At 40.4% G+C, this 26,197-nt stretch overlaps 1 protein-coding gene across 1 annotated transcript in view; it reads right to left on the reverse strand.

Moving 5' to 3' along the window:
- GRIN3A (glutamate receptor, ionotropic, N-methyl-D-aspartate 3A) overlaps positions 1–24,865 on the reverse strand; it is a gene marked incomplete at its 5' end in the record, with an annotated part of 43,040 nt that extends 18,175 nt beyond the window's left edge. The window contains 4 exons of the mRNA XM_010292618.1: positions 454–569; positions 1,946–2,091; positions 17,798–18,845; positions 24,261–24,865. Coding sequence (XP_010290920.1) covers positions 454–569; positions 1,946–2,091; positions 17,798–18,845; positions 24,261–24,865 — 1,915 coding nt within the window. The remainder of the gene's footprint in view (positions 1–453; positions 570–1,945; positions 2,092–17,797; positions 18,846–24,260) is intronic.
- Positions 24,866–26,197: the final 1,332 nt, after the last annotated feature.

Consider the following 26,197-nt stretch of genomic DNA (forward strand, 5'->3'; position numbering starts at 1 on the left):
ATCTTAAGCTGACCTTTAAAATGGGAACAGTATTTATGTGCTTCAGATGAGAGTGAAACTGTAGAACAACGTTTTGAACATATTCCACTGAGTTTTGAACATGTGTAATGAAAGTCAGCCTAAAAAAAGCAAGCCTCATTTCAGGATCGACTTTATTTCATTGTGAGCAGTGAAGTGGATGGTGCCTCCTACTTGTTTGAAACGAGACAGACCGTCTCAGTGCTTTGAATAATTCCTATGTAGAGCATGGCAACGGATGGTACAAGTGATCTGAAAGTTCAAAAATCTCAAAAAAGGGTGAAACCTTGGTTCAGCTTAATCCCTGAGAATTTTACCATAATCTTCAAGGGGCCCACAGTTCCACCTGCTTACTTTCATTGAGAATACCAAATCACAATGAAGCAAATGCAACATATGAGAAATAGAGCAGTATGTAACAAAACTGATTATTACCTTCAATGGCAAAGGGTTTTCCCACAGTTAGAAGCTTGCAGTCGGCATCTATTGATACTTCATAATCTAAAAGTGCTTTATCCATGATGAAGGCATCAAGTTTCTCTGGATCATGCCTGTATTCAACATCAAAGTCAGAAACAGAATCACTTCACAGTCTAAGACTCAGTGATACTCACTGAACATTTACCTATGGAGTTCTCTGAAAGATCTGAAAACAGAGATGAGGAACTGCTATTTTAAATGCAAAACTGATTTACATTTTGAAGAAAGGAATTGTGCATGAAATACAAACTTTGTGCATCTAGAGCAGGACAGTGGGTGTAGGATTTATTTTGCTCCCATGAAGTACTACTGATCTGAATGATGGAAAGTACTACAATATGTTAGACTTTGACTCAATTAGTAGCACAAAGCTTTACTGGAAAAATTTACTAAAATACTAGTGCTGTCTTGGTTTCTCCTTATAGCAAAAAAATGCAGGAGGATAACTCATATGAAGGTGTTTTTCCTCCTTTCTCCTTGAATATGAGGTAAATTAAATTCCTTCACACTTCATGAACACAGAGGACTGAATTTTACTAACATAAGAATTTATGAATAGCATGCTTGCATAAAGTGGTGATATAAAAGAACAACTGCAGTGCCTGTTCTCATCTGATGCAAGGACTGCACCCTCCATTCTTGTCACTTTAAAGCTCTGGGTGTTTCCCTGATGTGAAGTCACATTATTTCATTGATTTCAATGGATTGATTCCAGTTTAACCCAAAGGAACTGCCATGTATCTTAATTATCATTAGGATAGGTCTGGGAAAAATATGTAAACAGGAAACAACTTCTGGTGAAAAATTCTCAGGCCATCTGCTTTGCAACTTCCATGTGTAAAATGAATGAATTATTTCAGGCTTATTGTCATGTCTTCTGTTTCCTGGCAGAGTGAATCAATTGTGTGACCCCAGTTTGTTAGGCACAAATGTCTCTGAAACACAGTGATGCCATGATTCGCTAAAACAAGAAGATTTGGTGTTTATTACTTTTTACGAGTCTAATGCTTCTTTTATTCATTTTAATGATAAATGCTTTAAGGTTTCTCTCTGAGAACCTTCTCCCAGCATGCTGAAGATGCTGAGGAACCTCATTTGCAGCTTTTGCTTGGACTGTGATGTTTTTTTCTGAATGTTTCTCACTGCCTGTTGAAGGGCTCCCAAGCACAAAAACCTGCCAGCATTTATACATTGCCCATACTTGATGGCCCTAGCAGTTGGTGTGAAGAACTGCTTCCCCTGGAAACGCTCCAGCTGGTGCTACGCTAGCTTGCTCTCCAAATGTCACTCCCTCAACACGATTATGTGCTTTCTTCTCTACCTGCCGTACTCCCTTCAATGACTGTTTTGTGGGATAAGTGACACTGAAAGTGGGAAACCCATCACCATCTCACTGCTGTGCATTCTGGTCAAGGGACCAGATCTGCAGTTGCATGCAGAGGCTTACTTTAGATATGCTACTCCATCCGGGGTTGCAGGGACATTGTACCGTCGCATGTACTCATGCATCTCCGGGAAGCTTTGCCTCACATAGTCTTCTGCGCTGCTTTCTCGCACGGTTCCAAACCGAAAGCCTTGGGATGGGTGGTGGAGCTGAGGACATGAAATTACAGATTAGCAGTGTCATTTGCTTCCCTCATATCTAATATCTTGTTCTTATGTGTGAACAGTTTGTCAGAAATTCTCAGCATTCATAGACCTGCCTCTGATGTTTTCTTCCAGTCAGCTTTCCATATCACAGAAAAAATTTGAAAAGACTTAGCAGGTGACTGATTAGCCTGTTTGTTTGTGTACCCTCAGGATTTTCTTCAAGTGTGAAAAACTTTTCCCTTGAGACACCCTGAATCCCCAAATCTAGTTGTTTCCTTGTATTATTTGTCTTTAAACCAGTCAATGTTTCAGCCAGTGTCATGAGAAGCTGCTAGGCTTGCTAGGATCCACTTTCTGGGACTTCGGGTAGCCAGTGAAGGACCCACAGTATGGATTTGTTTTGGCAGAATGTCTTTTATTGACTCCTTAAGGATGACATTTTGTCTTCCGCAGAAGGGTAGCACCACCATTTCATTTCTAGAAGCCTAAACACCATACCACAGACCACAGCTGTCTTTGCTGCTGTTCTCCACAGAGAAACTAAGGACTGATGTGTTGTGGACACCAAGTCTCCCCCGACAGTGAGAAGGAGGAAGAATATTACTCAGCATAACCCAAGCTGTAAGCTTGATTACCAGGCTATATACATACAGCCAATTTTTGTGGTTCTGTGTCCTTGTCACAACTGTCTTCACCTTCTATATTAAAGCCCCAAGTAGTTTGGATGTTCTCAAGTTTCACAGACCTCTGTTTCTGAAGTATCCTGTTTGTCACTGGAGCATTTAATGACTCATACGGAAATTCTCAAATTGCAGTGGGGGTGTCAGGCAGTGTCCTCTTCCTTGGGATGACTGACTGTTGCCAAGACCCTGCTAATTGGAAAGCCTTTAGCAATGTACCAGCCTCTAAATGGTCAAACTTTCAGAGCACAGGAAGCCAAATAAAGCTAAGGCTGAAGTAGTCATGCTCCATTTGCTTCCCAGGAAGCTCATGGTCTTCACAGCAGCTTGCAAAGATGATCTCACCATGACCATGCTCTGCTTTGCAAAGACCAAGCAAAGAGGCGTTCTGCCAGTCCATCTGGCTCTCTGCATTATCTGTGTAAAACAGAGTGTAGGGTAACATAAAGCCATACAAAAGACCTTTCCCACTCTCCTCTTCAATGACCCCATGGATAAATGAATATTGCTAGCTTTTTAAAGAATAACAGAGGTAGGCTGTGAATGCACAGTCATCTAGTTAAGTCTGAAAAGGAACAGAAAAGGGCCTTTTGGATGGTATTTTGATATCCTGGAAACTATGAATATACTGTATTTCTGGTAATTTTTATCTGCGAAGTGGTCAAGTGCTTTCCACATTGTGCTCTTCTGATCTGGTCCCTGTGTTGCAACCCAACAATCAGACCTGTGGGTAAATGCAAGACTGTGAACACGGAGGGAGTCTTGGCATATTTTTTGTGGTGTTCTGGTCTGGATGATTATGGGACAAGCAATGCAGGTTATGCCTCCATCCAGAGCTGGCCATAGTGCATGCTGTGCCAGAAGGACAGTGGGCACAGAGGGATATTTTCTTGCCTGGAAGTGTGGAAGCAGCATTCAAGTGCCAGAAGACATAAATAGAGAGTGGTGCTGTGACAATTCATCATGGAGACTTCCAGCACAATGATGTCAACACAAATCTAGGTCTAGTCTTGAGACATTTAAGATTACTTGCTTAAAGAATAAGCTTGTCGTGGGCTCCATGCACTCTATGTCCCAAGAAGCTAATTGCCACAGTCAGTACTATTTTTGGGGGTTTTATTTCTTGCCTGTTTCAGTGAAGAGACATAAAAAACCATCAAGTCTCACCACTGAACCATACTGCCACCTTCCAAGTCAACTTAGACGTTTGTTACAATATTTGTGGCACAACTAGTGATGTCAATTGCAGTGCAACATCTGATTTGCAGATACCTGACTTCACTGGAAGGTATCCCTCACTCAGACTATCACTAATGTCTACATCTAGCTAAATATTTTAGGCTTTAAGAGAAAGACTAGTACAAAAGTGAGAGTAAACTGCACCTCCATGCAGTTTTCTGTTCCAAATACTTCATTGAGGACTGCCTATACTTTGCTTTGTATTGGGCACATCGTCAAATTTCACCACAAATGATGACAACATTGGAATGTGTATTAGATCAAAAGTCCGTCTGGCTTAACGTCCTGTTTCTAGCAATACCATATGTCTGGTGGGAAGCCTTGGAAAGTCTATGTAGGGAAGTTATGTAGTGATCCTTTGCATCCTATGCTCTTCCTACTTCTGGTAATCTATGCTTTTTCTTAAGCATAATTATGTGTCTGCAACTATCTGATGACACTTGACTCCTTTTGTGAGGGATAAATCTTAATAGTGTTTTAACCCTCTATGTCTTTTGGGATGTGATTTTCTTTTTACTGCTACTTATCCCCATGAGGAAAAGGTTTGCTTGCAGCTATATGAATAGTGGATTTACAATGCAGCATGCTGCCAAAAGCAGATAATGGACTACCTGCGCTACCTTCACTGCTAATCTACCAAGACTGTTAAGGGTTACTTGCTTCAACAGAAGATAAAACCTCAGGATGGGAACAAGACTCATCAATTGTCACTGCTGCTTTCTTACTTTCTGTAGTCCTCTCCTGGGAAGATTCTGTGATGAGATGGAAAAGCACAAGTATCTGTGTCCCAAAATGATAAGTAAATGTTACAGTCTTCTTGTAAGTCTTGCCTTATTAGTTATCTCTTTTTATATTTCTCTTTTCTGTTTCTCATGCTCTGGTTTTTTTGGTGTTTCTTATATTGTAAGAGTCCTACACTGAAAGAGTCTTTCTGTTTTCTTTAAACCAGTAATAGAATCCTAATGCCTAGGGCTTCAGAGAAATCATGAACTCTAAAAAATCAGCATTTGAAGAATCATAACTTTAAGAATCAAGAATGGATGATTTTTTTTAACTGGTGATTTGAGAGAGACAGTTACTTGCTTTTTTATCAGTAACAGCAAATATAAAAGCTATTTTATTGAGAAGAAATAGCTGTCCAAATTATAGGTATTTCTAGTATGTGGAGACTACACTTCTGTATATACTTTACTGTGTATTTTCATTCAAAGCTCCGTCAGTGTGAAAGGTGAAAATAACCATCACAAAGCAGGTAATGGGCACCAGGAACTGTTGCTACTTTTTGTATCTGTAGAGTACCTGGAGATTTGCTGGTGATTTGAGTCTGATTAAGAATACATTAACGCAATAGCTGCAGATGTGTCTCCAGACCTGAGCTTTCTTGGCACTCAGATAACCTTACAAGGTCCCTCCAAAATGTAACATCTATGGCTGTAAGAAATCAAAAGAACAAGGTTTGTTTTGATCTAGAGAGAGGCTTTCAGGGGACAACAAAATTCCTGTTTGACAAGTCATTGAACAAGATGTAAATATACTTATGGGTACAGGTGATATATCCCTCTTTATTCGTCTCTAACTGCCAGACCTCCCTTTAGAAGACCTGGGAGCAAAGAAAATCACTAGTTTTTTTAAAAAGGTCATTGTTCCTGAATATAATTGCTCCTCACCAGTAGGCTAACTGTACTCCCAAGCAGCCTCTTCCATGCAGTGCACGGGAGCAAAGCATTGCTGTCGCACATGGGACTTGTTAGTGTTTCATGGGTAACCAGGCCTTTGAATGTTAGCTAGCAAGGCCACTGCAGCACCACAGCGAACTGCAAACTGCACTGGCCAAGCTGCTGAGTGGGAGAAGTAGGGGAGTGCCAATGGCCTGGGCAATGTAACAGTGTGTATATGAATATATCAATGGAGTAGTTAAAAGCCAATGTTTTTCAGGGTTTAAAACACTATTTAGTGTTGCTGGTTGGTGTCTCTCCCAAAAAAGGGGAAGGCTCTAGCAGCTAACGGTATCATTTTTGCAGGTTTAACACTGGAGAGCAGGGATTTCGTATTGGTGAACTGAGTTTTATATCATCTGAAGCACTGGTGTATACCATGAATGGCCATACTACTTAGGTGCATCCCAAATTTTTAGAACCATCTCCCCAGTCTACTGTGAGAAGGCTGTTGCACATGAATTTGTGAGACACATGGTGAACTCCCATTTGGCTCTGGGTTAGTACATGTGGCGAACTCAAGAGATGGTCATGAGATCCCTCGCAGTGGAGCGATGTAGTGCCAGAGGGAGCTGAGCACATGTCTTGAATCAGTACTCTGACTCCACAGGTTCAGCGATGTGGAATGCCAAGACCAGAGGATCTTGCTGCATAGGTCAGGGACAGATGGTTCTGGAAGATGACCCCCCTTCTGTGAAGACAGAGCTCTTGGGCGGGAGGACTAGGAAATGCTGCTGGGAAGTGCAGGATGAAGGTGCAGGAGACAGGCTAAAGAACTTTGGAAGTTCGCTTTCTGGAACTGGGGTATTGATGCTGTGCCTGTGACCTCTAAGGAAAATATCTACTATGGGATGCATGGGCTGTGCCGGTATTTCCAAGAACAAATCTCACCTTTTAGGAAAACATACCATGGGTGAGAAAACGTTACATTGAGGTAATGTTTTCTTACATTGTATAAAGAAAAAAAAACCCACAACCTTCTGTAAAAGAAGGGGTAATGTGAATGCTTCCAAGTGCTGAAGAGGTAAAATGTTTGTTGGGTCACTTGAGCACTGAGACAAGGAGGTCATGTAGTGCTTAAGGAAAGTTAAGAGCTCTACAAAACATCCTGCTTCTCTGACAGCACCAGGAAAAGCTTTGGGACTGCTCAGGGTCTTCTGTATCTTTTATAGCATTGTGCTACTAGACAAATGATGTTTGTGCTGCCTACTGCCAAAAGCAAATACTGCAGCTACCAGTTCCTTTGGCTTGGTATCTTACTTCTAGGTATTAGTTTCTGTCTTCTGTTGTTACAACATCTGCTGAGTGGGAAGTGGAGAACTCGTTTTCTTTGGGAAGATGTTGAGAAGAATCGGGCATGTGCATATATCTACGGCTTGGGGTGCCAATTATGCATGAAAATACCAATGTGATAAAACCACAGGAGCAGAAACAGGAAAATACAATCCTAAATGTCAGGGATCTTGCATTACTTGGCACATTCCAGTTTATGTAATACAGTGTCATTGCATTCAGTGCAATCAGCTAGGCTGAAAACACCTAGACTCAGACTTGAAAAGACTCAGGCATAGAAATATTCTACACAAGTTGGGATTTAAAACTGGAAATGGATGAGTTGCTGCCAGCAGTTAACCTTGACTTACTCCAAAGTTGGGCTGTTGGGTTTTGAGGTCTTTCTAGCAGGTTCTGGCTTCTGTATGCCTTTCAGTGCTGCAAAGCTAGAAGATTTAGCTCAAATTACTTTTGCCCCCTTGGTGCCCTGCTTGTAATGTCTACTGTCATTTTGAGGTTTGCATCACACTTGGTTGTCACGTATTTTTGCAGTGTGTAGGAAACCTGGGTTCAGAGTACAAATATGGTGAAAAGGTGGTCTCAGCTCCAAAAAAGCAGGTAATACAATATTTGCTTCCGATCCTGTGGCGTTTGAGCTTGCTGGGAGCTGTGAAGAGACATGGAAGGTCTAAACAGAGCAACTATTGGGAATTGAAATTATGGCTATTTTCTATAAGCATTGAACCCCTAAATGACTGAAATCTAGGAAATGCTTTCCAGTACTTGATTGATGGTGTGCACTAACTGCCTCACTGACTCTGATTCAAGACTCTTCTGTGCATCTTGACAGCTGGCTGGAGGAAAAATGCTTCAGGAACCCAATTTCTAATTGGCATCTCAAATCATTAAAATTATTTAATCATTCATTCAGTTAGCCTCTCCTTTCCAAAATTCGAGTCCATGAATTATTCTTTGAGGGAAATCAGAAAAGGGCAACTCAGTACACAGTGGAGTGCAGTGCCAGTGACTGCACCCTGCAGACTTAACATGGATTCAACTTTTACCACCACCTACAATACTTTTAATTTAATAGGGTATAGAAGGGGGAACATGGGTGAACAATTTCTTAACTTTTCCAAAAACTTCTGAAGAAAAATTATTATGAAAAGGTTTCAGTAGCTCTGCCCTGTGATAGTGCTGGTTACCTGGTGTAACACCAAGTGCAGTGTTTAATGGACATCTTGTGTATCAGCAGAATTGCTGTTAGTGCCAGCAGGATCTCTGCTAGAGAACTGCTGCAGAATCTTGAAAAACTGTTCAGTTTCAGTTGCTAATTGCTTGAGAGGTGTAGCATTAAGTGGTCTGTTCTATTGTGAAGAGCTGACATGCTTTTAGAGATCTGCTGTTTTGCAAGGAGTCTTCTATTGCCAGTGTAGGAAGGAATAGCATTTTATCTTGCTTTATGCAACCAATACAGTTAAGTCGTTGTCTAGCTGCTAATAGATTTCTCATGACCTACTGATAAAAGAAATGTAATTGCTAGTACTAAGCAAAGTTTCGAGGGAAAAAGAACAAAAAAACCCCCAAACAATGTAGAACTCTGTTCATCTGCAGGAGTTTTTGAACACTAACTAGTGAATATTTATGGGGTGCAGAGGGAGATGAAAGAAAATAAAATTATTCACAGTGAAGTACATGAATTTCAAATTTTAGCAGATGAAAATTCACAGCTGAGCTTCTGGAAGTGGAGGCTTTGTTCAGAAACTGTCCCATGTGTTCAGAGTTGGGAAACAGAGAAGTTCCCAGGGCCTCCAGGAGATGGTGTATGCAGAATACATTTGAAAGCTCACTTTCCCTTCTCTATTGCAAGATGTGTCAGTGGAGCTGATTCGGGGCTTGCCAGGATAATGTAAGATTTTGTTAAAATCCTGTCACTTTGAATCCAATTCAGCTAGGTCATTAGTTGGCATAAATCTTTATAGCTGCATTGAAGTCAATAAGCAGTTTCAATCTAGAAACAAATGCACAGTCCGGTACTGACAGTTTATTCTCCTGCATTGCAATAAGAGCATACATGAAAAGAAATTGTGACTTAGGCCTCTGTTTAAAAATGTAAAGCCTCTGTATTGATGCTCCCCATGTGAGTGCTAATATTTAATTATAAGATCTGCTCTACTCCTCTGTGCTGCAGAAGCTGTACAGCTAAGGGATGACACTGGGGACTCTAGTCTGTGGTAGGTAAGTTAATTTCTGAAAATTGCCCTGCTGATTGAGTGTCTTAGTACAAAAACTCCACAAGAACAGAAGTCTGATGAATATGAACTTAATTGTGTGTTTATCCCTGTTTCTTAATAGCACTTAAAGAGGTTTCTGGAGGGATCTTTGAGCTGGATTTTATTCCAGGAGAGCAGAGAACTGTAAGATAGTAAGTGTAAATCACTGTAGAAAAAATGTGTTGACTGAGGAAAAAAAAAAAGATATAATTCCCAACAGGAATGTTGTACTTCAGCAGCACAAAGCAGCCATAAAAATGCTCTAGACTGAGTCACTTCATCAATGGTGTTCTTCTGCTTCCCACCTGTAAAATAAGGCTAGTGCTGCTCTAAGTCCTTTTCAAATTAGAAGCAAGGGCAGGACAGCCGTTTGGCTGAATACATGCTCAAACTACCACAGAAACATGGGAGACTTCTGGTTAAATAATCCCTCCTGTCTTTCTATCCAGAGTCTCAGGTGTGCAGCTGAAAAGCTATCACAGTTATCTACAATGAACTGAGGGCTGGAGGGGGAAACCTAATGTGACAGTAGCTTAAAGTGTAGGTAGCTTTCTCACCTTTAAAACAATCTTCTTTCAAACTCTTTTCTTACGAATTTCTCCTGCTCTAGCTGTTGCTGGTTTATTAGGGCAACACTGTAGGTCCTCCTGCCCTCTGCAATTGTCCCCCAGGTACCAGGACTGAACACAGTCCTCTGTGTTGACACTGTCTTTATACAAGTCGTCTGCTCTTTGGTTTCCAGGAAAGGAACAGACAACAGCTTTGTGTTGCAAATGGATCACCAGTTACTAGGACAAAGAGGTTTCCAATTGCAGATCCTGGAACTGTCTACCAGTGTAGCCATAATTTCTTAAATATCTTATCTGCTATTGACTTTTGGTTCAAAAGTGTCAAATGAATGTAGACCAGAAGGAGTCCTTTGTTACTGACAGATACAACACTGGAACTAAATGTTATTTTTTTTCTTCTTGGAGTCCATTTGGAACAGTGAGGCATGTGTTAAGCACGAAGTGTAACAGAAAAATGATAGGCTCATTTGGATGCTTTGACCTCTGGCACAGTGAAACATGTTGTATTTGACTTTACCTGGTGTTCAGTCAAATTCTACTGTACTCAGGGAAAACTGCTTTTTTTCCCCGAGGGCTTGACCCCTTGGCATCCCTAAATCCAGGGCATCAGTGCAGGAGCTGACTAAGGACTTCTATCACTAGCAAGGTGACCCAGGCTAGTATCCAGGTCTCTGTTTATAGATCACAATGGCTGTGACTTTTGTGAACAATAATAAATATCTTCAGTGCTGCTAAGACAGCTGTACAATGATCTTTCATCTGCCAGGCGGTAAGATGAACCTTACTCATTTTCTCTGTTCTCTGCTCCTCTTTGCCAGTTACTGCAGGAACATCTCATATTTCTCTGCTTGCATTATTTCTTGCAAGGGTCTGAGCCCCATCTATGATGCAGTTCCTATTTCTGGTGGTGGGCTCGCTTTCATTTTTTTTAAAACAATATGACATATAGATATACTGCATCTTGAGAATGAGAAACTGATGTGAAGACAGCTGGGAAAATGCTAAAACATTAATTCTTTCTGGCAATGAAAGAACAACCTTCATGACCTACACTACATGGAATCAAGACAGCAGGACTTCCTTCCTTTTGGCCCTACCCCTACATTCTTTGGATCAAACAATTGGCATGGTGAGGTAAAGAGTGGCTGAGACAGTAGGTGACAGTACAAGGCATTCTACGTAGGTGAAGACCTGGAGCAATAGGGGTTAATATGCAAAGATAGATACCAAAAGAATAATTGTTGGCAAGAAGGCATAAAAATCAGGTCTTGATGGGAAAGGAAACTTGATTTGGAGAACAATGCAGTGTACTGTCTGATAAACTGTGTATCAGCATGATAAAAATCCAAACTAGACACATTCTGAGCCTCCAAAGCCATAACTTTACAAGAAAGTTTTAATGAGGGGATGGGGAAGCTAAACAAATCAAATGTTCACCACCATAAATTGCTTCGGGAAGCTAAAGAAGCCAAGATTTCACCTCCATAAATTGCAGGTGTCTTTCATTCCTATATGAGATTGCTCTGCAATGCCTGTTCTTTATTCTGACTGGAGTTTGATACTTAATTTCTCCTTTGTCTGAGATTTTTTCACTTTGGTCTCTGTAACACTTCAATTCCTCTTGAGTTCAAATCCTTCACTGACTCATTAATACTCAGAAAAGCACCATGTATTAATTAGCAGGCTGTGATGCTGTGAGTCATGACCGTCCTGTGTCCAATGACTTCCTGCATAGAAATGTATGCTCTATAGATTTTGCAGCCAACATTTAATTGTAAAAAGAAAAGAATCCTGCAGTCCTGTGCAGATACTAAAGCCCAATGCAATGGGAGCAATAAGATTTCTGTTAACTCCACTGAGTTTGTTGCTTTGTTTTTTGCTATACAATTTAATACATTTAATGCATATTTAAATACACAGTATTTCTTTATATATTTAATACCTAGCAATGCAAGTGGTGCTCCTTATAATGATTAATCTTAGGTTGATGCAGGGAAAGACCATGTCAGTCTTTAAGAGCATTTTCTTCAGTGTAATTCTTACAAGACTTCCTTTTTTCAGGAAGAAAATTTATCAATAAACAACAGGTATGGCCTCACTCTAAAGCTTGCTGAACTTGAGAGAAAATATTAGACTGAGTAAATCATACATCATGTCTCTGACAGATCACTGCAGACATGTAAAGTTAGGTGAGATACCACGGTGAAATTGCTGATGGTGGGATTCACAGGTGTAGCCATTTTTGTTAAACGAATCTCAGTAGGTTTGATATTTTCTGTCAAAATACAATGTGGAAAGGAACTTTGCCATTGTCAAAGGCAGTGTTTTGAAGGTAAAGTGATCCAGAGAATTAAAAATATAATAGGCATAGCTACTCAAGTGTATCCTAAAGATGGCAAAGAAATGTTGACAGCTGTCACAGAAGTGACAATGGTCGGATAGCACCTGAAAAGCTCATTATATTGTTGAAAGAATGACACTTTTAGCAGAAAGAAAGGCCAGGCGTTGGGCCACCTTATGGAAAATCTGTCCAGCTCCTCAGTTTCTGTTGTTGTATGCTTTCTTGTTGGCATGTTTGAAATGTTGCTTCTGTCCTCTGGGCTTCCACAATTATTTTGCCTCAGATATTCTGAACTACTCAACACGCTCCTGACTTTATGGTGCATCTCCAACATGTGCCCTTGCATTAGAAGACTGAAAGCAAAGTCCCTGCTTCAAGTCCCCTTGGCACTAAAAAAATCCACTCCCTGGGGAGATCCTGTAATAGAAGACCCTATTTTTGGATTTGATAATGAAGAGTTTTACTGTATCTGGGCCTTAGTTGCAGGCTTGCTGAGCAAAGGAATGAACTGACACTGCTGTGTATTTACAGATAATTTCTTTTTTTCCCTGTCTGTGGCACTGAGACCTAGACTACTTACATGCTGATAGTACTGCTTTATAGAAACCATAGTGGAAACTGAAACATTAAATATCTGTATTTGTCTCAAGACTGGCTAAAAGAGACAGCAGCCATAAAGATACATGCTTCTCAAGTAGAATGGCAGCAAATTCTCATTTTTGTACCCAAAGCCTCTTACTTATCCATGTGCCCCTTCGCTGCTCAGCCTGCGCCTGCAAGGCTGCGTGCGCAGCTTGCTTCTGTAGATCTGTAATGCAGTCACTTCCTCTCAAACACGAAAAAGACAACAGTGGGCACCTGTCCCAGACTTATCTGTCCCCATCTGCGTACCTACGTGCTCCTCTAGCACCAGCTCTCTTTTAAGGAGTTAGTTATCTATTGCAACCTAGTCTTGCCACTGTGAAAATGTGCATTGGTCGCAGAGAAGAATAAAAACTTTGGGTGGTGGCTTTTCCAACTGCAACTGAGTATAATGTCACCACCAAGGGGACAAGGAGCTGTACAATCAAAGAGGTGATAAGCAGGTTTGGGAGATGTCAGGAATCAAGCCAGCTGCCTCCAGGCCATTACAAGTAGGTAGGACAAATTATCAGACCAGCTTAAAGGCAGCCTGCTGGTATGCATGATGTCGGCTGAATAACTGACCTTATAAACAAGTGTCCTGGTTTCAGCCAGGACAGAGTCAATTTTCTTCGCAGAAGCTAGTGTGAGGGTATGTTTTGGATTTGTCATGGGAAAATGTTGGTAATGTCCTGATGTTTTCAGTTATTGCTTAGACAAGGACAGTCCAGCTTCCCGTGCTCTGGGCTGCCAGTGAGCAGGCTGGGGGGGCACGGGAAGTTGGGACGGGGCACAGCCAGGACAGCTGACCCAGGCTGGCCAGAGGGGTATTCCATACCATACAACGTCAGGCTCAGTATATAAACTGGGGCGAAGAAGAAGGAAGGAGTGGGGGAACATTTGGAGTGATGGTGTCTGTCTTCCCAAGAAACCATTACGTGTGATGGAGCCCTGCTGTCCTGGAGATGGCTGAACCCCTGCCTGCCCATGGGGAGTGGGGAATGAATGCCTTGCCTTGCTTTGCTTGTGTGCGCAGCTTTCGCTTTACCTGTTAAACTGCCTTTGTCTCAACCCCTGAGTTTTCTCACTTTTACCCTTCTGATTCTCTTCCCCTCATCCCACCGTGGGTTCTCTCCCCCGTCCCACCGTGGGGGAGTGAGCGAGCGGCTGCGTGGGGCTTAGTTGCTGGCTGGGGCTAAACCACAACAACAAATCACCTCATACAACAGCGTAACTGGTCTGCCAAGCACTCTGACGAGGAAGAACGTTGTAACTTTTTGTGCATCCAAAGATCTGACACTACGAGAAAAACTGAAATAAGCCTCTGGGATTCAGAGGAGAGAAGGGATAAAAGCAGTACAAAATTATCCAAATACAATGTTTTTCCTCTGTCTCTATCACCTCTATCTGCAAACAAGCTTTTAAACTTCTTTGCCAAGTACTGTGGAGAGCTTTCTAAGGGGGAATCAGGACACTGCTGCAATTTTCATCTGCGTAAATGGCACGTTCATCCTGTAGCTATCTTGTTCTCAAACAGCAGACTGAACATGTTCAAGTGAGTTTCTTCCCCAAAAGCTGTGTTTTCCAGTTTCTGCTGTCAAAAGATGATGGTCTGAAACGTGTAAGATTAGAAAGTGAGGGAGAGGAGGCAGCTGTGGCCCCAGATTGCCCATTCTGTTAGAAGAGTAAGATTTTAAGGTGACAGGACATTGCTTTAATACTCCTGCAACTTACTGGCTATGTTGTAGCTCCTACAGTAAAAAGTCACCTGAAATGTGACCTAGTAAAGGGGGTAGCCGGCTTTGATGGATACTCCAGACCTTTGGCTTTAGTGACCCACCCTTGTTAAGATACTTACATGGAAAATGCATACTAAGTTTCCAAAACTCAAGATGTATTCCAGGAATTTATTTCTCCTGCCTCCCATTGTTTGCCTTCTGCTCTGGTTTGTCTTGCTTCACTGGCCGTTGCTCCTTTCCGCAGCATGATGGTATTTCTATATTCCCTTAGTCCTACTTCTACATCATTACTGCATTTAAAGGTCCAACTGAGGTATCCCTAATTCTGTATTTCCACTTTACCTTGTGGTTGGTGGGTGTACCTCAACTAATTTTCTTTTGACTTCTGATTAAAATCTTGTACCTTCAAGACTTCAGGTACATGGGAGGACCATGTTTCCTTCGCTGAGCTGCAGTGAGCAACTGCTAAAACACTGTACTGCTTGGTCAATTAAACATCACTGTTGTAACATGATTTTTTCTAGAAAGGCAGATGCTATTTATTCAGGTTGTATCTAACCTTGCCCATTTTTTTAACCAGAAGAGAGAGCATAGATATTCCTGGCAATACTGACTTTAGAGACCAGGTTTCTAATCTTGAAAAAAACATTTTCATTTTTCTCAACTTGCCTTCCTTCCCAACTGTTTGCAATCATCTCAGATAGGATTTGCTGTTTGTGGCTGCCAGCCTGAAGAAATGATACGTCTTACATCATCTCAAGAAGGTTTTTTCTCTATTTTGGGCTTTGTTTTTTAAATACATTTGAAAAGCAGAGTACAAGGGCATATGTATCCTGAAAGCAGCAGGAGAATGTTTAAAAGTATATCAAAAATAAAAAGATTATTTTTGCGTCCTTCTGGCTTCTTCCTGAAATGGGTCTCTACCACTGAAAAGAAAGAGGTAAGCAGATCTGGAAAAGAAATATAAAATCTATCACATTAAAAATGCTTTAAATAACTAACTAAAAAGTGGTGCATGTACCTCTGCAACTGTTGTGCCCCAAACATTTCCTAAAGCTCATCTTTAAGTCTTAGAGAGAATTTTGAAAGGGCACAGCTCAGGCTTTGTGTAAGAAAAGGTTACATCAGTACATTTTTGATTATAACTACTCTTACAGACTAAGACTTTGGAGGCAAATGCATGAATGAAATATATGAAACTATTTTGCAGTTCACGTAATGGCAGGCAATCTTCTTTCATAAAATTTACCTTGTTTTATTCCCACATTGGAAACTGGTAACTGCTCAGAAGCTTAGATTTAGTCTATGAAGCAGAGAAGTGCCTGTCTAGGAAAGGCCAACAATGCCACTGATTTAATGGGCTCACTGAGGTTACTAACCATGAGTCATTGGTGTTTCTGTTCAGGACTAAGAGCTGTGTTTGCAGCACCTGATATGCTTCAATACTCTGCGCTCCATATTGTAACTCAACAGCCAAGCTTTACCGCGCGTCTTCAGAATAACTTTATTTTCTTGCAGTTGCAGAAATTTCCCAATACCTGTCTTAGGAACTCCATGTGTGGTCACAATAATGATGCAGAAAAATAGGATGTAATCTGATGCGATTTGATTTGATGGATTAGGTAATGCCCACGCAAAGAGTAGAGGACTAACCTCATTTTCAAGCCAATGTTATGGCTCACACAACAATGACTGTAACAGAGATATGCCTGGAGCTGGGGAAATTCAACTGAAAGCTCTCATTTGCTTATTCAGAATGCTTTGAATAAAACAAATACATGATTCCTGGATTTTTGCTGCTTAAATTCATGAAGTTATTGATGCAGTATTTACTTTTGGGGGGAGGCGAAGGGCAGATTATTAGTAGCAATTTGCTTTAAGTCGTAAATCAATTTTAGAATGCCTCAAGCCAACCATAAAATGTATCGTTCTTTGTCTGAAATATTTTTGGTAGAAACAATCTAGACAATGTTGGAGGAAGTGAGTGAGAAGTCGTACTCACAAAGTCAAAATTGTATGGTCATTAGTCTGAATGCAAGGTTTTACTAACGTAACAGATGGAGCTTGGCCTTTGCTGTCTGGAGGGACATATGTAACCTTTGTTTACACAATTTACAAGAGCAAATTAAATATTCAGTTCTTGAGTTCTTAAAATTGCTTTTTCCAGTCTATAATGTTGTATCAATTCAGTCACCTGAGACAAATTAATGGTGGAAGGTTTCAAAGCTATGTACTAGCAGTTAGGTCACAAGTATCAAAATGTGGACAATACAATCGCACCGTCACTGGAGAAAGTGCCAAACAAACAAGGGAAATTTGCTGTTGCCACCCTGTTCTGTACAGTGACTGCCAAGTGAAGAGGATGTCTGCTCTTGCATCACCTGCAGCCATGTATTCTCTCTACAAACCATTCTGAACGCATGTTTTTATGATCATTACTTAGTGGCAAATAAAATCAGAATAGTCTTATAAAATGACTGGATTTAAATTCCAGCTGAAGATTCTTTCATCCCCCCTTAGGAGTGGGGGAGAGAGTGGGTGGAGGCAGTCCCGCATCTACATTTTTCCTTGCCTTACCAAAAAGCACTAGGAAGTCTGAGCTATTTGCAGGTGGGTTGACTACAACGTAATTCATCTCCTCCCATGACAAGTTTCCCAGCAGAAACAACATTGCAAATCAAATGTCTGACTACTTGTGAATTCCACTGTTTTGATGCAGAGGGTAGGATTTTTCAAAAGATTTCCGTTCTGCTCCATTTGATTTAGCATTCATGGAGAATTTTGCCAGTAATGCCTTTGTAAGTACAGTTACAGCCTGTGAAATACTTGCAAAATCCTATGTAGAACATCAGTGGTTTTGTCTTCATGCTGTGTGGTTGTTTTGTTTGAGTAGATCTCCAGATGACCCAAATCATCCAATTGATCAAAACAACTACAGCCAAAGGGACTTCAGGACTGAAACCTAACCCTTAATCTGCATGTAGACACCACTTTGCTCCTCTGCAGTGGGCAAAACCAAAATCCTTCACCTTCCTCCTCACCTGCAATCTTTGAAATCCCCCCCTACACTTCTGTGGTTGTTTAAAATTCTCACTGAACTTTCCTACTGAAGCGCCAATCAGGTTCTAACTAATGGCAGTGCAACTGCTGTTTTGCACACAGATTGCTTTTTGATTTTCTTAGAAACCACAAATTAAGCAGTGGTGAATTTTGAATGGGAAGAAGAAAAGGCTGAGTTAATAACAACAGACATGCTTTACCTTTGGATCATGTATTCCAGAAAGCTCTTCATAGATCTTCTCTCCTACCATGACAGCAGCTAGGTTAGCTGTGTATGTGGACAAACAAAACAGACAGAAAATAGCCCAGAGATTCATTAAAAACCTTCCAGTCCAGCACTTGGGGGGTTTGATGGCAGCTGTTCTTCCAAACAAGATCGCATAGCAGACGTTCAGGGCAGAGGAGAATGAGAAGACTTTGTTCCTATTTCTTCCCTTGGGTGTCATCCCAAAAGGACTTTTCCACTCATATAAGGTGAGGAATATAGCTGTGATGTGGAGAGCAACAAATATCCCCAGCCACATAGTCCAGTGAAGTGGCCACATAAAGGCTCCAATAGGAGCTGCTGTATCTCTGGTCCTCACCAGGATGCCCAAGCTGGTTGAAAAGAAAGGGCTGGTGAAATCAATCACTTGGCTGCGGGCAGTGTTAATGCTAAATGATGTCACTGCCATGTGAGCTGTGCCAGCAAGAAGGTCTCCCACCAGCCCTGTCCAGTGTCCATTCTTCCAGGCTCCATATTTTCCATCACCAACAATGTACAAGTCAAAATCAAAATTCATATCCTCAGCTAGCTTCTCCAGCAGGTCAATGCAGTAGCCATAGCAGCACTTTTTCAGCTCAATGGGAACGGTATCATTCCCTCCTTGAAGGGTTTCAAACAGGTTATCCAGCATGGCTGAATCATTGGTCAAAGGATCCAAGCACAGCTGCCCTGCTGGGCAAAGACCTTCATCATCTACATCTCTTGTAAAGACAAATGGATGCTCAATGAGAGTTACCACTCTGAGGTGCAGCCGGCTAGGGTGTTGCATGTGATTTTTATGTCTCTGGGCCTGTTCTGGCCATATCCCATAGTCCATGATTATCTTTCCTTCTTGCCAGCTCCCCAGACGAGTCCACATTGGGTTCCCAACAGGGTCGTGCTGCAGATTCCAGATGAAGAAGTTGTTTTCTGAGCTGATAATGGAGGAGCCTTTCACCTTAATGTGGCCACTGAGACCATCAAAAGTTGTGTTGGCTAAAAACCTGTTGGAGGTAGAAAGTAGAGTAATCAGAAGCAGACAGCTGAAGTCATCATGCTACAGCATGTGCAGACACCATGAATTTATGTTTAAGAGAATAGATTGGGCATGTTGTTGAACACCTGGATCATTAACAGCCTTCCTATGGCATGATGAACAAGCCACTGAATTTATGACTAAAATACTTGGGAATGCTCTCCTACATATCTTACCTAATGTAAATGAAAACTCTTCAGGAAAGATACTCTTTTTACTTATTAGAAAAAATAAGTGAGAGAACACCGATTTTTTCAGTTACCTTTGCCTCATAAATTATTGAAACATAGGTTAGTTCTAAGCTGAACTCACCAGAACTATAGTCAGTTTCCTAGATAAAAATATGTATGAAAATGGAAGAGTGGAAATTATGTATGAAATGTCCTTCCAAGAAAACTCCTATAATCTCAGTAAGATCTAGCTTACATAAGAGAGGCTACTGAAGTGCTGTCAACAGCTTTCAAGCACTCTGAAGTGAACCAATCTGGACTTGAAAATGCAAACTTAGCATTGGTAAATCACTGTTAGCCACTTCACAATGAAGAAAGGGACTCACTGAAAGATGGTTGCCCTAGGACAGTCAGTTTTAGTTCTCACAAAAAAACCCCATTCTTAAAATATCTGCAAAAGTAATGTTCTTCAAAGTGCAATTTTGACATTGTAGCAGATCTCATGAACTGTGCCAGTTTTGCACTGCACATGTTACATCAAGATTTTTGGGCTTTTACTATTCCAGCTATTCACAATAAGGTTAATTATTTCCTTTGTATTGTGTGGCAATGTTTGCTAGTACTTGTCCTCCCTGTACATTGAATTCAGCTTCTGGTGAGTCATTAGCAAAAAGGCTAAAATGACATGGATACAGGAGCAGGAAACTGAGCAGGAAATAAGGAGAAAATCCTTTTTAGTGTAAACACCATGACCAGCCGAACTGCACTCTGTCAGTAAGAGAGCTGCTATGCATTTTGCAGGGGCTGTAGAGGGATCCTGCTGAGACTGTCCAAGTCTTAGGATGGTGATTCCATTAAAAACAACTGAGTTAAATTGCCCCTAATATGGTGTAAGGTATGTAAGGCACATATTTTTCAGTAAAGGCATTCAGAAGACAGACGATTTAGCTGTCATAATAGAATATAACACCTCACATTAGTTCTGGGAATTGGATGAAAGCACATATTGAAAGAAGTATAAAGGCTATAGCTGTCATTCCAGCCTCAGTAAGCAAGACATAAACTTTAAGTAGTGTTCATTGTTTATCAATAGTTAGCGTGGATAAAAAATAACCTTAAATTGATTTGAAAAGGATAAATCCACAGCAAGTGTGTGTGCATGCTTACTTCTGCCTGGTCTCTACCCTTTGTTTTGATAACTTTTGATTATTTTTGATTGAGTTTCAGCAGTTAAAACTCTGGACTGTGTATGTCTCAAGAACATATCAGTTTTTGTCCTCAGTGAAGGGTAAATTTACAAAACTAAATAATATAGTTTCGATTGTGGTTGTGTGTGTGACAGCCTTCTCTGAGATGGCTTCAAAATTCTTCTCATGCAGTCTATTTTGAGTAAGTTGAGTTTGGAGAAAGATGGTAGAGCCAATACTGTCAAAAGCAATTGATCTCTACATGTGTTAATCTGGGCCTGAAAATTATGCCTAAAAATGCACATAAGTATTTTTAAATAGGACAGATGCATAAATGTGGTTCTCATTTTTAAAATCCTTTACCACTCAGCCTAGTGTTAGCTAAATGATACCGTAACTTCATTAATCAATGGTGTCTGCCACTGTGTCCTTTCCTCCTACCCTGTGTTTCATATTTGATGGGGTACTTGCATGTTTGTGTATGTAAACACTACCAAGGCAAAGTTTATTGGGGAAGGCAATCTTAAGCACTAATGAAAGCTTTATGTGACCACAAACTTATCTGGTTTTTCTCTCTCCTCCTCAGTATTTGTAAAAAGTTGTGCCTTGCTGGGCTTATATGCTGAAGCCATCATTATGACAATGACAGTAAAACCATTGCACGGGTCTATATGTAAAGTTTTGAAAAAATTAAGTGGGAAGAATAGTGTTAACAGTTCACAAAATACTAAACTTGAAGGAGGCAAGTCCTCAGATGGAATGAGCTAGCAAAGTTCTGATAAATTTGGCCCCATGTTGCTACTATAGTATGACTTGGATATCAGAATGCTGCAGACCAGGTGCTTTGGGAGTAGATGAAGCTATTGGAATAATGCATTAGATTTATTTTCTGTAGGTAGAATGAGAACAGTGGAATTCATGCACTGTGTTCTCTGACTTTCACTGTAGAAATAAGTGTGCCCATGAGGATGAATCAAGCCCTCTGTACCTGTCCTGTGGTTGAATAGTGTTAGAAGCAGTTACCTGAGAGATTTAGTAGCATTTAAATGTATGACTTTGCTACCTTATCGAGTTAGTGGCTTACTTTTGCAGCTGATTTGCATGTTCTATATTTTTGTTAATGACAGAACATTAATCAAAATAAATGAGGGGAACCATGTGGGACATATATTTTAACAACACTTTGTTTTATATGCAAGTGGCTATGGCTGCTAATCATTTGCATACGCTGTACGCAGCACTAGTGAAACTCATGCCAGGGACTTCAGATAAAAACTCCCTTACTCAATAACTTTAGGAAATAGATAAGAGGATCTGACTACTTTATTTAAGTCAGCAATCTCTAGTGTGAATCTTCGGGAATTACAAGTCTTGAGTATTGCATAGGCACATTGGCAATATCTAAGCAATATCTTTTCGGTAGGGTTACTGACAGATTTGTATGGGAAAACGATGTGTACAAATTTCAGAACATGAAGGGCCAGATCCTCAAATCTGATAGCTGAATGAACCTCCTTGATGTTATGTCAGTATGTGAGCTGATGATCACACCGATAGGCTGTGATAGCTGTATCAAAGTTTACTAGCATCTGCAGTTTGACCAATGAGTCCAAAGTGTGTAATTTGCTTGTTTCAGCTTTATTTGTTTTTAATGTGCTTTGTTGTAAGAACTGCTCATTAGAGCTTTAGCAGTACTACCACACTCCAGCAGCGATATCTTTGTAGTACCTTTAAGAATGATTTAATTAAATGATTTAATTTTCTTTCAAGTTTGATGGGTTGGTCGTTCCAGATCTTTCTTGGAAAGTCTACTGGAGGCAAGAACTAGAATGAGAAAGCAAATAGCAGGCTTCTGAAATTACCCAAGAAGCAGAGTTCAAGTGGTAAGACTAGTTAAAGCTGTAAAACTAATTAAAGCTGTAGGACAAGATGAGGCTTTGAAATTTTAGTGCCTTGTTCTGTCAACATGGAGCATACTACGCTCCCATGAGGGCAGGAATAGATCAGGGAGTCAATGTCATGTCATTCCATTCATCCAGAAGAATGAAGGATGGAGACTTACAACAATATAATCTTCAGGGGTTTGTACATCTATACGCATATCCATAGAGATAAAAGCATGCTCTGCCATGGACCAGATCTTGGTCTTGTTCACAGTCATTATCCTGCTCTTGGGTGGCATTTAAATGTCTGCACAGCCAATGTATGAGGGCAGTGTCGGCAATGAAGGCTTAGCAGACAACTGTGGCAGTTTGTGGGACTGCTGTTTAACTACACACTGCAGTAATGGGAGACGAAGGTCTGTGCCACTGCCACTGAGGGGGATTCAGACAGAATAATGCCCACATTAGTAAGCACTCAGTTAAGGATCCAGATAAAAGTTTCCTCTTTGGAGGCACACATCATTTGCCTAAAAGCACTTGTGCAATGGACAAGGTTGGACACAGTTAAGCCACTCATCGATGCCTCATGCCTGAGAAATTATTGGTACCACTCAGAGTTAATAGTTATGCTGCTAACTCACATACATCAGTACTGGCCATGAGGTATCTGTCTCACATATACACTATAAAACCAGCTGCGGTGATCCAGGACAAGGGTTTATCTAACCTGTTAACTTTGTCTTTTAACAGGGTCCACAAGCAGATGCCTAGCGAAAAAAGGGCTAAGCATATGATCCTTTTTTTTTTTCCACGATATCTTTACTGAGATGAAGGGACAAGGAATTTCATAGATGTAAAATTGCACATTGTCTCCCCAAATATAACAAAAGTTACAGTGGTCACTGTTCATGAGAGAGCTAATAGTTTTCTGTAGAAAGCAATAATGAAGAAATATTTTGCATTACTACTTTTAAGAGCTTTAATTTTGCTTTCCTTTTTCTTTGTCCCTCCCTTAACCCTCAAAAAGTCTGTTCAAAAAACTACTGTTCCCCGAATATTTGCTACTTTAAGAAGCATCTTGCTGAATTTTACTTTTCAATGACTTAGGTCTAGTTAAAATACCCAGAATAATGAGACAAAATTAATATCCCAAGTCAGTGGTGATATTGCAAGCCAGTGCAATATTTATTCCCAAGCTTTGTTTCACTCACTGGAAACAGGGGTGTTTTGACCCCTAAGTTATCAGTGAGTGCTGACTAAGGAACTGTTAGGGTATCAGATGGTTGTGTTTTGAGCAGTGCTTTTACCACATTATTGTGAAGACACACCTCAGATATAATTTCAAAAATGGCTGCAAACATACAAAAAGCTTCAAGAACTTTTATCCTAACTCAATTCAACAAAAACTGTAGGCTGAAAAGCAGCTGTAATAGTGGGAAAACATGCAACAGTCAGTGCCTGTAACTAGCTGATGAATTCACACACTTAGCAAGGACCTTTTTGTTTGTTTTTAAAAAGAACCATGCCACTTTTCCTCTCATATACTAAACCCCAGAATATTTCTAGATGTGAATCCCCAAGCAGTTTTGGCAGTGATTTCATTATTAGTGACGTGCAGTGGTCTACAGCAAAAGTTTTAGCAGAAGCTGAAAGAGGAGCCTCCCACACTAAACAAGAGAGAGACTCCATTCTTTTCCATGGAAGCATACTAGCAAGGGCTACACATCTGCTTTTATACTCTCCGACTGCTTTGGCAGCACAAATATTGTGTTTTGTATTCTCTCAGGTGTCTCAAAACCTCAGAGAATTTGACAATAGCTCTGACTTTTCCCTTTTACATGCAGGAACATAAATACATGATACTTTCAGAGCTAGCCTGTGTTTACTACGTGTTTACTACGTTTCTGCAGAACAATGTCGTCTTCTACAACTGTCTTAATCTCTCTCTGTGGCCAAGTTTAAGTTTCCTTATTTGCCCAGAAGTAATGAAGCAGGAGGAAATATGGAAACAAATATGCGTATTACAGAGGATTAACAGTGTGATAGCCAAGCCACTGAGAATGGTGGGGAGAGGGAGGAAAATTGTTTTTCTTGTATACCACAAATATTAGCTACAAAAAAAAAAAAAAAAAGAAAAACTTACTTTGACAAATACTGCCCTGAAGTGATATTCCTTTCATCTGTGTCCATGCAATTCATTGTACTTGGAATAAGAGCAAGTTCAGGTTGAATCATGGTGGCTGCTGCTACAGCTCTTGCTACCAGCTCCATTGCATCCTGTACGTAATGCTCAAAGACTGACTGTGTTGTCTTGCCATGAGCGATGAGACCAAGTGGCAAACCTTCTGTCCTCAGTTCTTCCACGTTCTGTGAATCCCCAATAATCCAGTGAAGTTCTGGTGGCATCACACCAAACTGAGTGGTTATTTCAAAAATCTTCCGTGTTTTTTCCATGTCACATCCAAACATCACCATGGTAGACGTTGTGTCTTTGATGCTCTCCAGGTAAAACTGTAAGTAGTTCAGAAGGTCACTCGTTGAAGTGAGGTTTGCCGTGATGTTTATAATAGATCCCAGATGGAACTTGGAGCTCTGTTGTGTGAGGAAGAGAAAATCTGTGATGTTCCACTCCTCCTGGCACAGCATCAGGCTGAAATTATACCAGTTGTTCATCGCAAGGATTGAGAAAGTGACATCAGCATCAAAACTCAGTGAGTTTTCTACACTCATCTGCAGGTGAAGGGGATTCTGTAGTTAAAAATATGAAAGACAACTGATCAGAAATATGCTGGACCCAAAGTTAATGAGTTTGCTTAATTTTTATTCACTCATTTAGTTCAAAGTAATCACCTGTCAACCAAGAGAACTGTGAGAAACAGGGGAACTTATACCCATCCAGCTTAAATGGACTTCCTTGGCCAGATTTTCAATCAGCTTCAACAGTCACTAATGAATCTGTTTCCAAGAATTTGTATTTCTTTCAATGCATTTGTACTCTTGGATTTCTTGGCATTCTTGAGCAAAAATTTCCCTGCTCCCCTAGCAGGGTATGAGAAGGTGGGGCCTTACTGTTCAGGTTCAACCCTAGTGCTAATGTTCAAATTCAATGCATGCTGACAGGCTCTTTGATAAACGGTAAGAAAAATAAAGAAGAGCCCTCAGTTCTTTTTATTATCTCTTTGGTATTTGGGTGTTTTTTTACACAGACAGATGAGTAAGCTAATGAAACAGATCACAGTCTACAATCACTGCACATCACATACTGCCAGTAAAACATGAGAAAATTGATTCTTTGGTAAAGGACAAGTTACTGAACACACAAGAAGCTAAGATATGCAGACTATGATTTCTGAGCTGGAAAATATTCCATAAATTTATGGTATTTAAATAAAAACTCTATATTCATTTTTTCTATGTCACCGAGGACTTAACCCATTGCGTTTCCGAACACCATTGCCCTTGGCTTTCTCTTTTCCAGAAAAGAAGGAAGGTTGTGAAGCTTAAGGTAAATATTTCTTCCTTCCTTATTATTTAATCCATAAATACTTTTCCTTTACTCTTATTCCTTCCCCTTCCCTGGTCCCAAAAATAAAGTTAAATTTTATCTACAGATTTAGTAAGGAAGAAAAAAAAAATCAAAGAATCCAAGCAATTTCTGGCATTTTGCTTCAAAATAATTTTCTGCTCTACCAAAATGTTTCTATCAGGCCTTCAGCTCACACATTATATACCGTTCCAACTTTTGGTTTCAGCTGAGAACTTGACAGTCTTCAGTGGAGCTTTGTTAAAAAAAGTTATTATACTTTATACTGGCATTTGACTCCAGCCATGAAATTGTTCAAAAAATGTGGATTATGATGCTTGTTTCAGTGCATCTTTTGGTTTGTGAGATCTTTGTTGTGACTTTATGTCAACATTTGTCAGCATTCATGCCCCCTCAAATTATATCTTGTCCTACACAGGTGCCTGAATTTTATCTTTCTATTCATTAAGTTACCAAACACTTACGGTCTGTTCTTCAATCTCTTAAATTTTCAGTAGTTAACACGTATTATTTATGAGAAGGATCAAACCTTTCCT

This window comes from Phaethon lepturus, unplaced genomic scaffold (assembly GCF_000687285.1).
Source record: "Phaethon lepturus isolate BGI_N335 unplaced genomic scaffold, ASM68728v1 scaffold11928, whole genome shotgun sequence".
Taxonomy (NCBI): Eukaryota; Metazoa; Chordata; class Aves; order Phaethontiformes; family Phaethontidae; genus Phaethon; species Phaethon lepturus.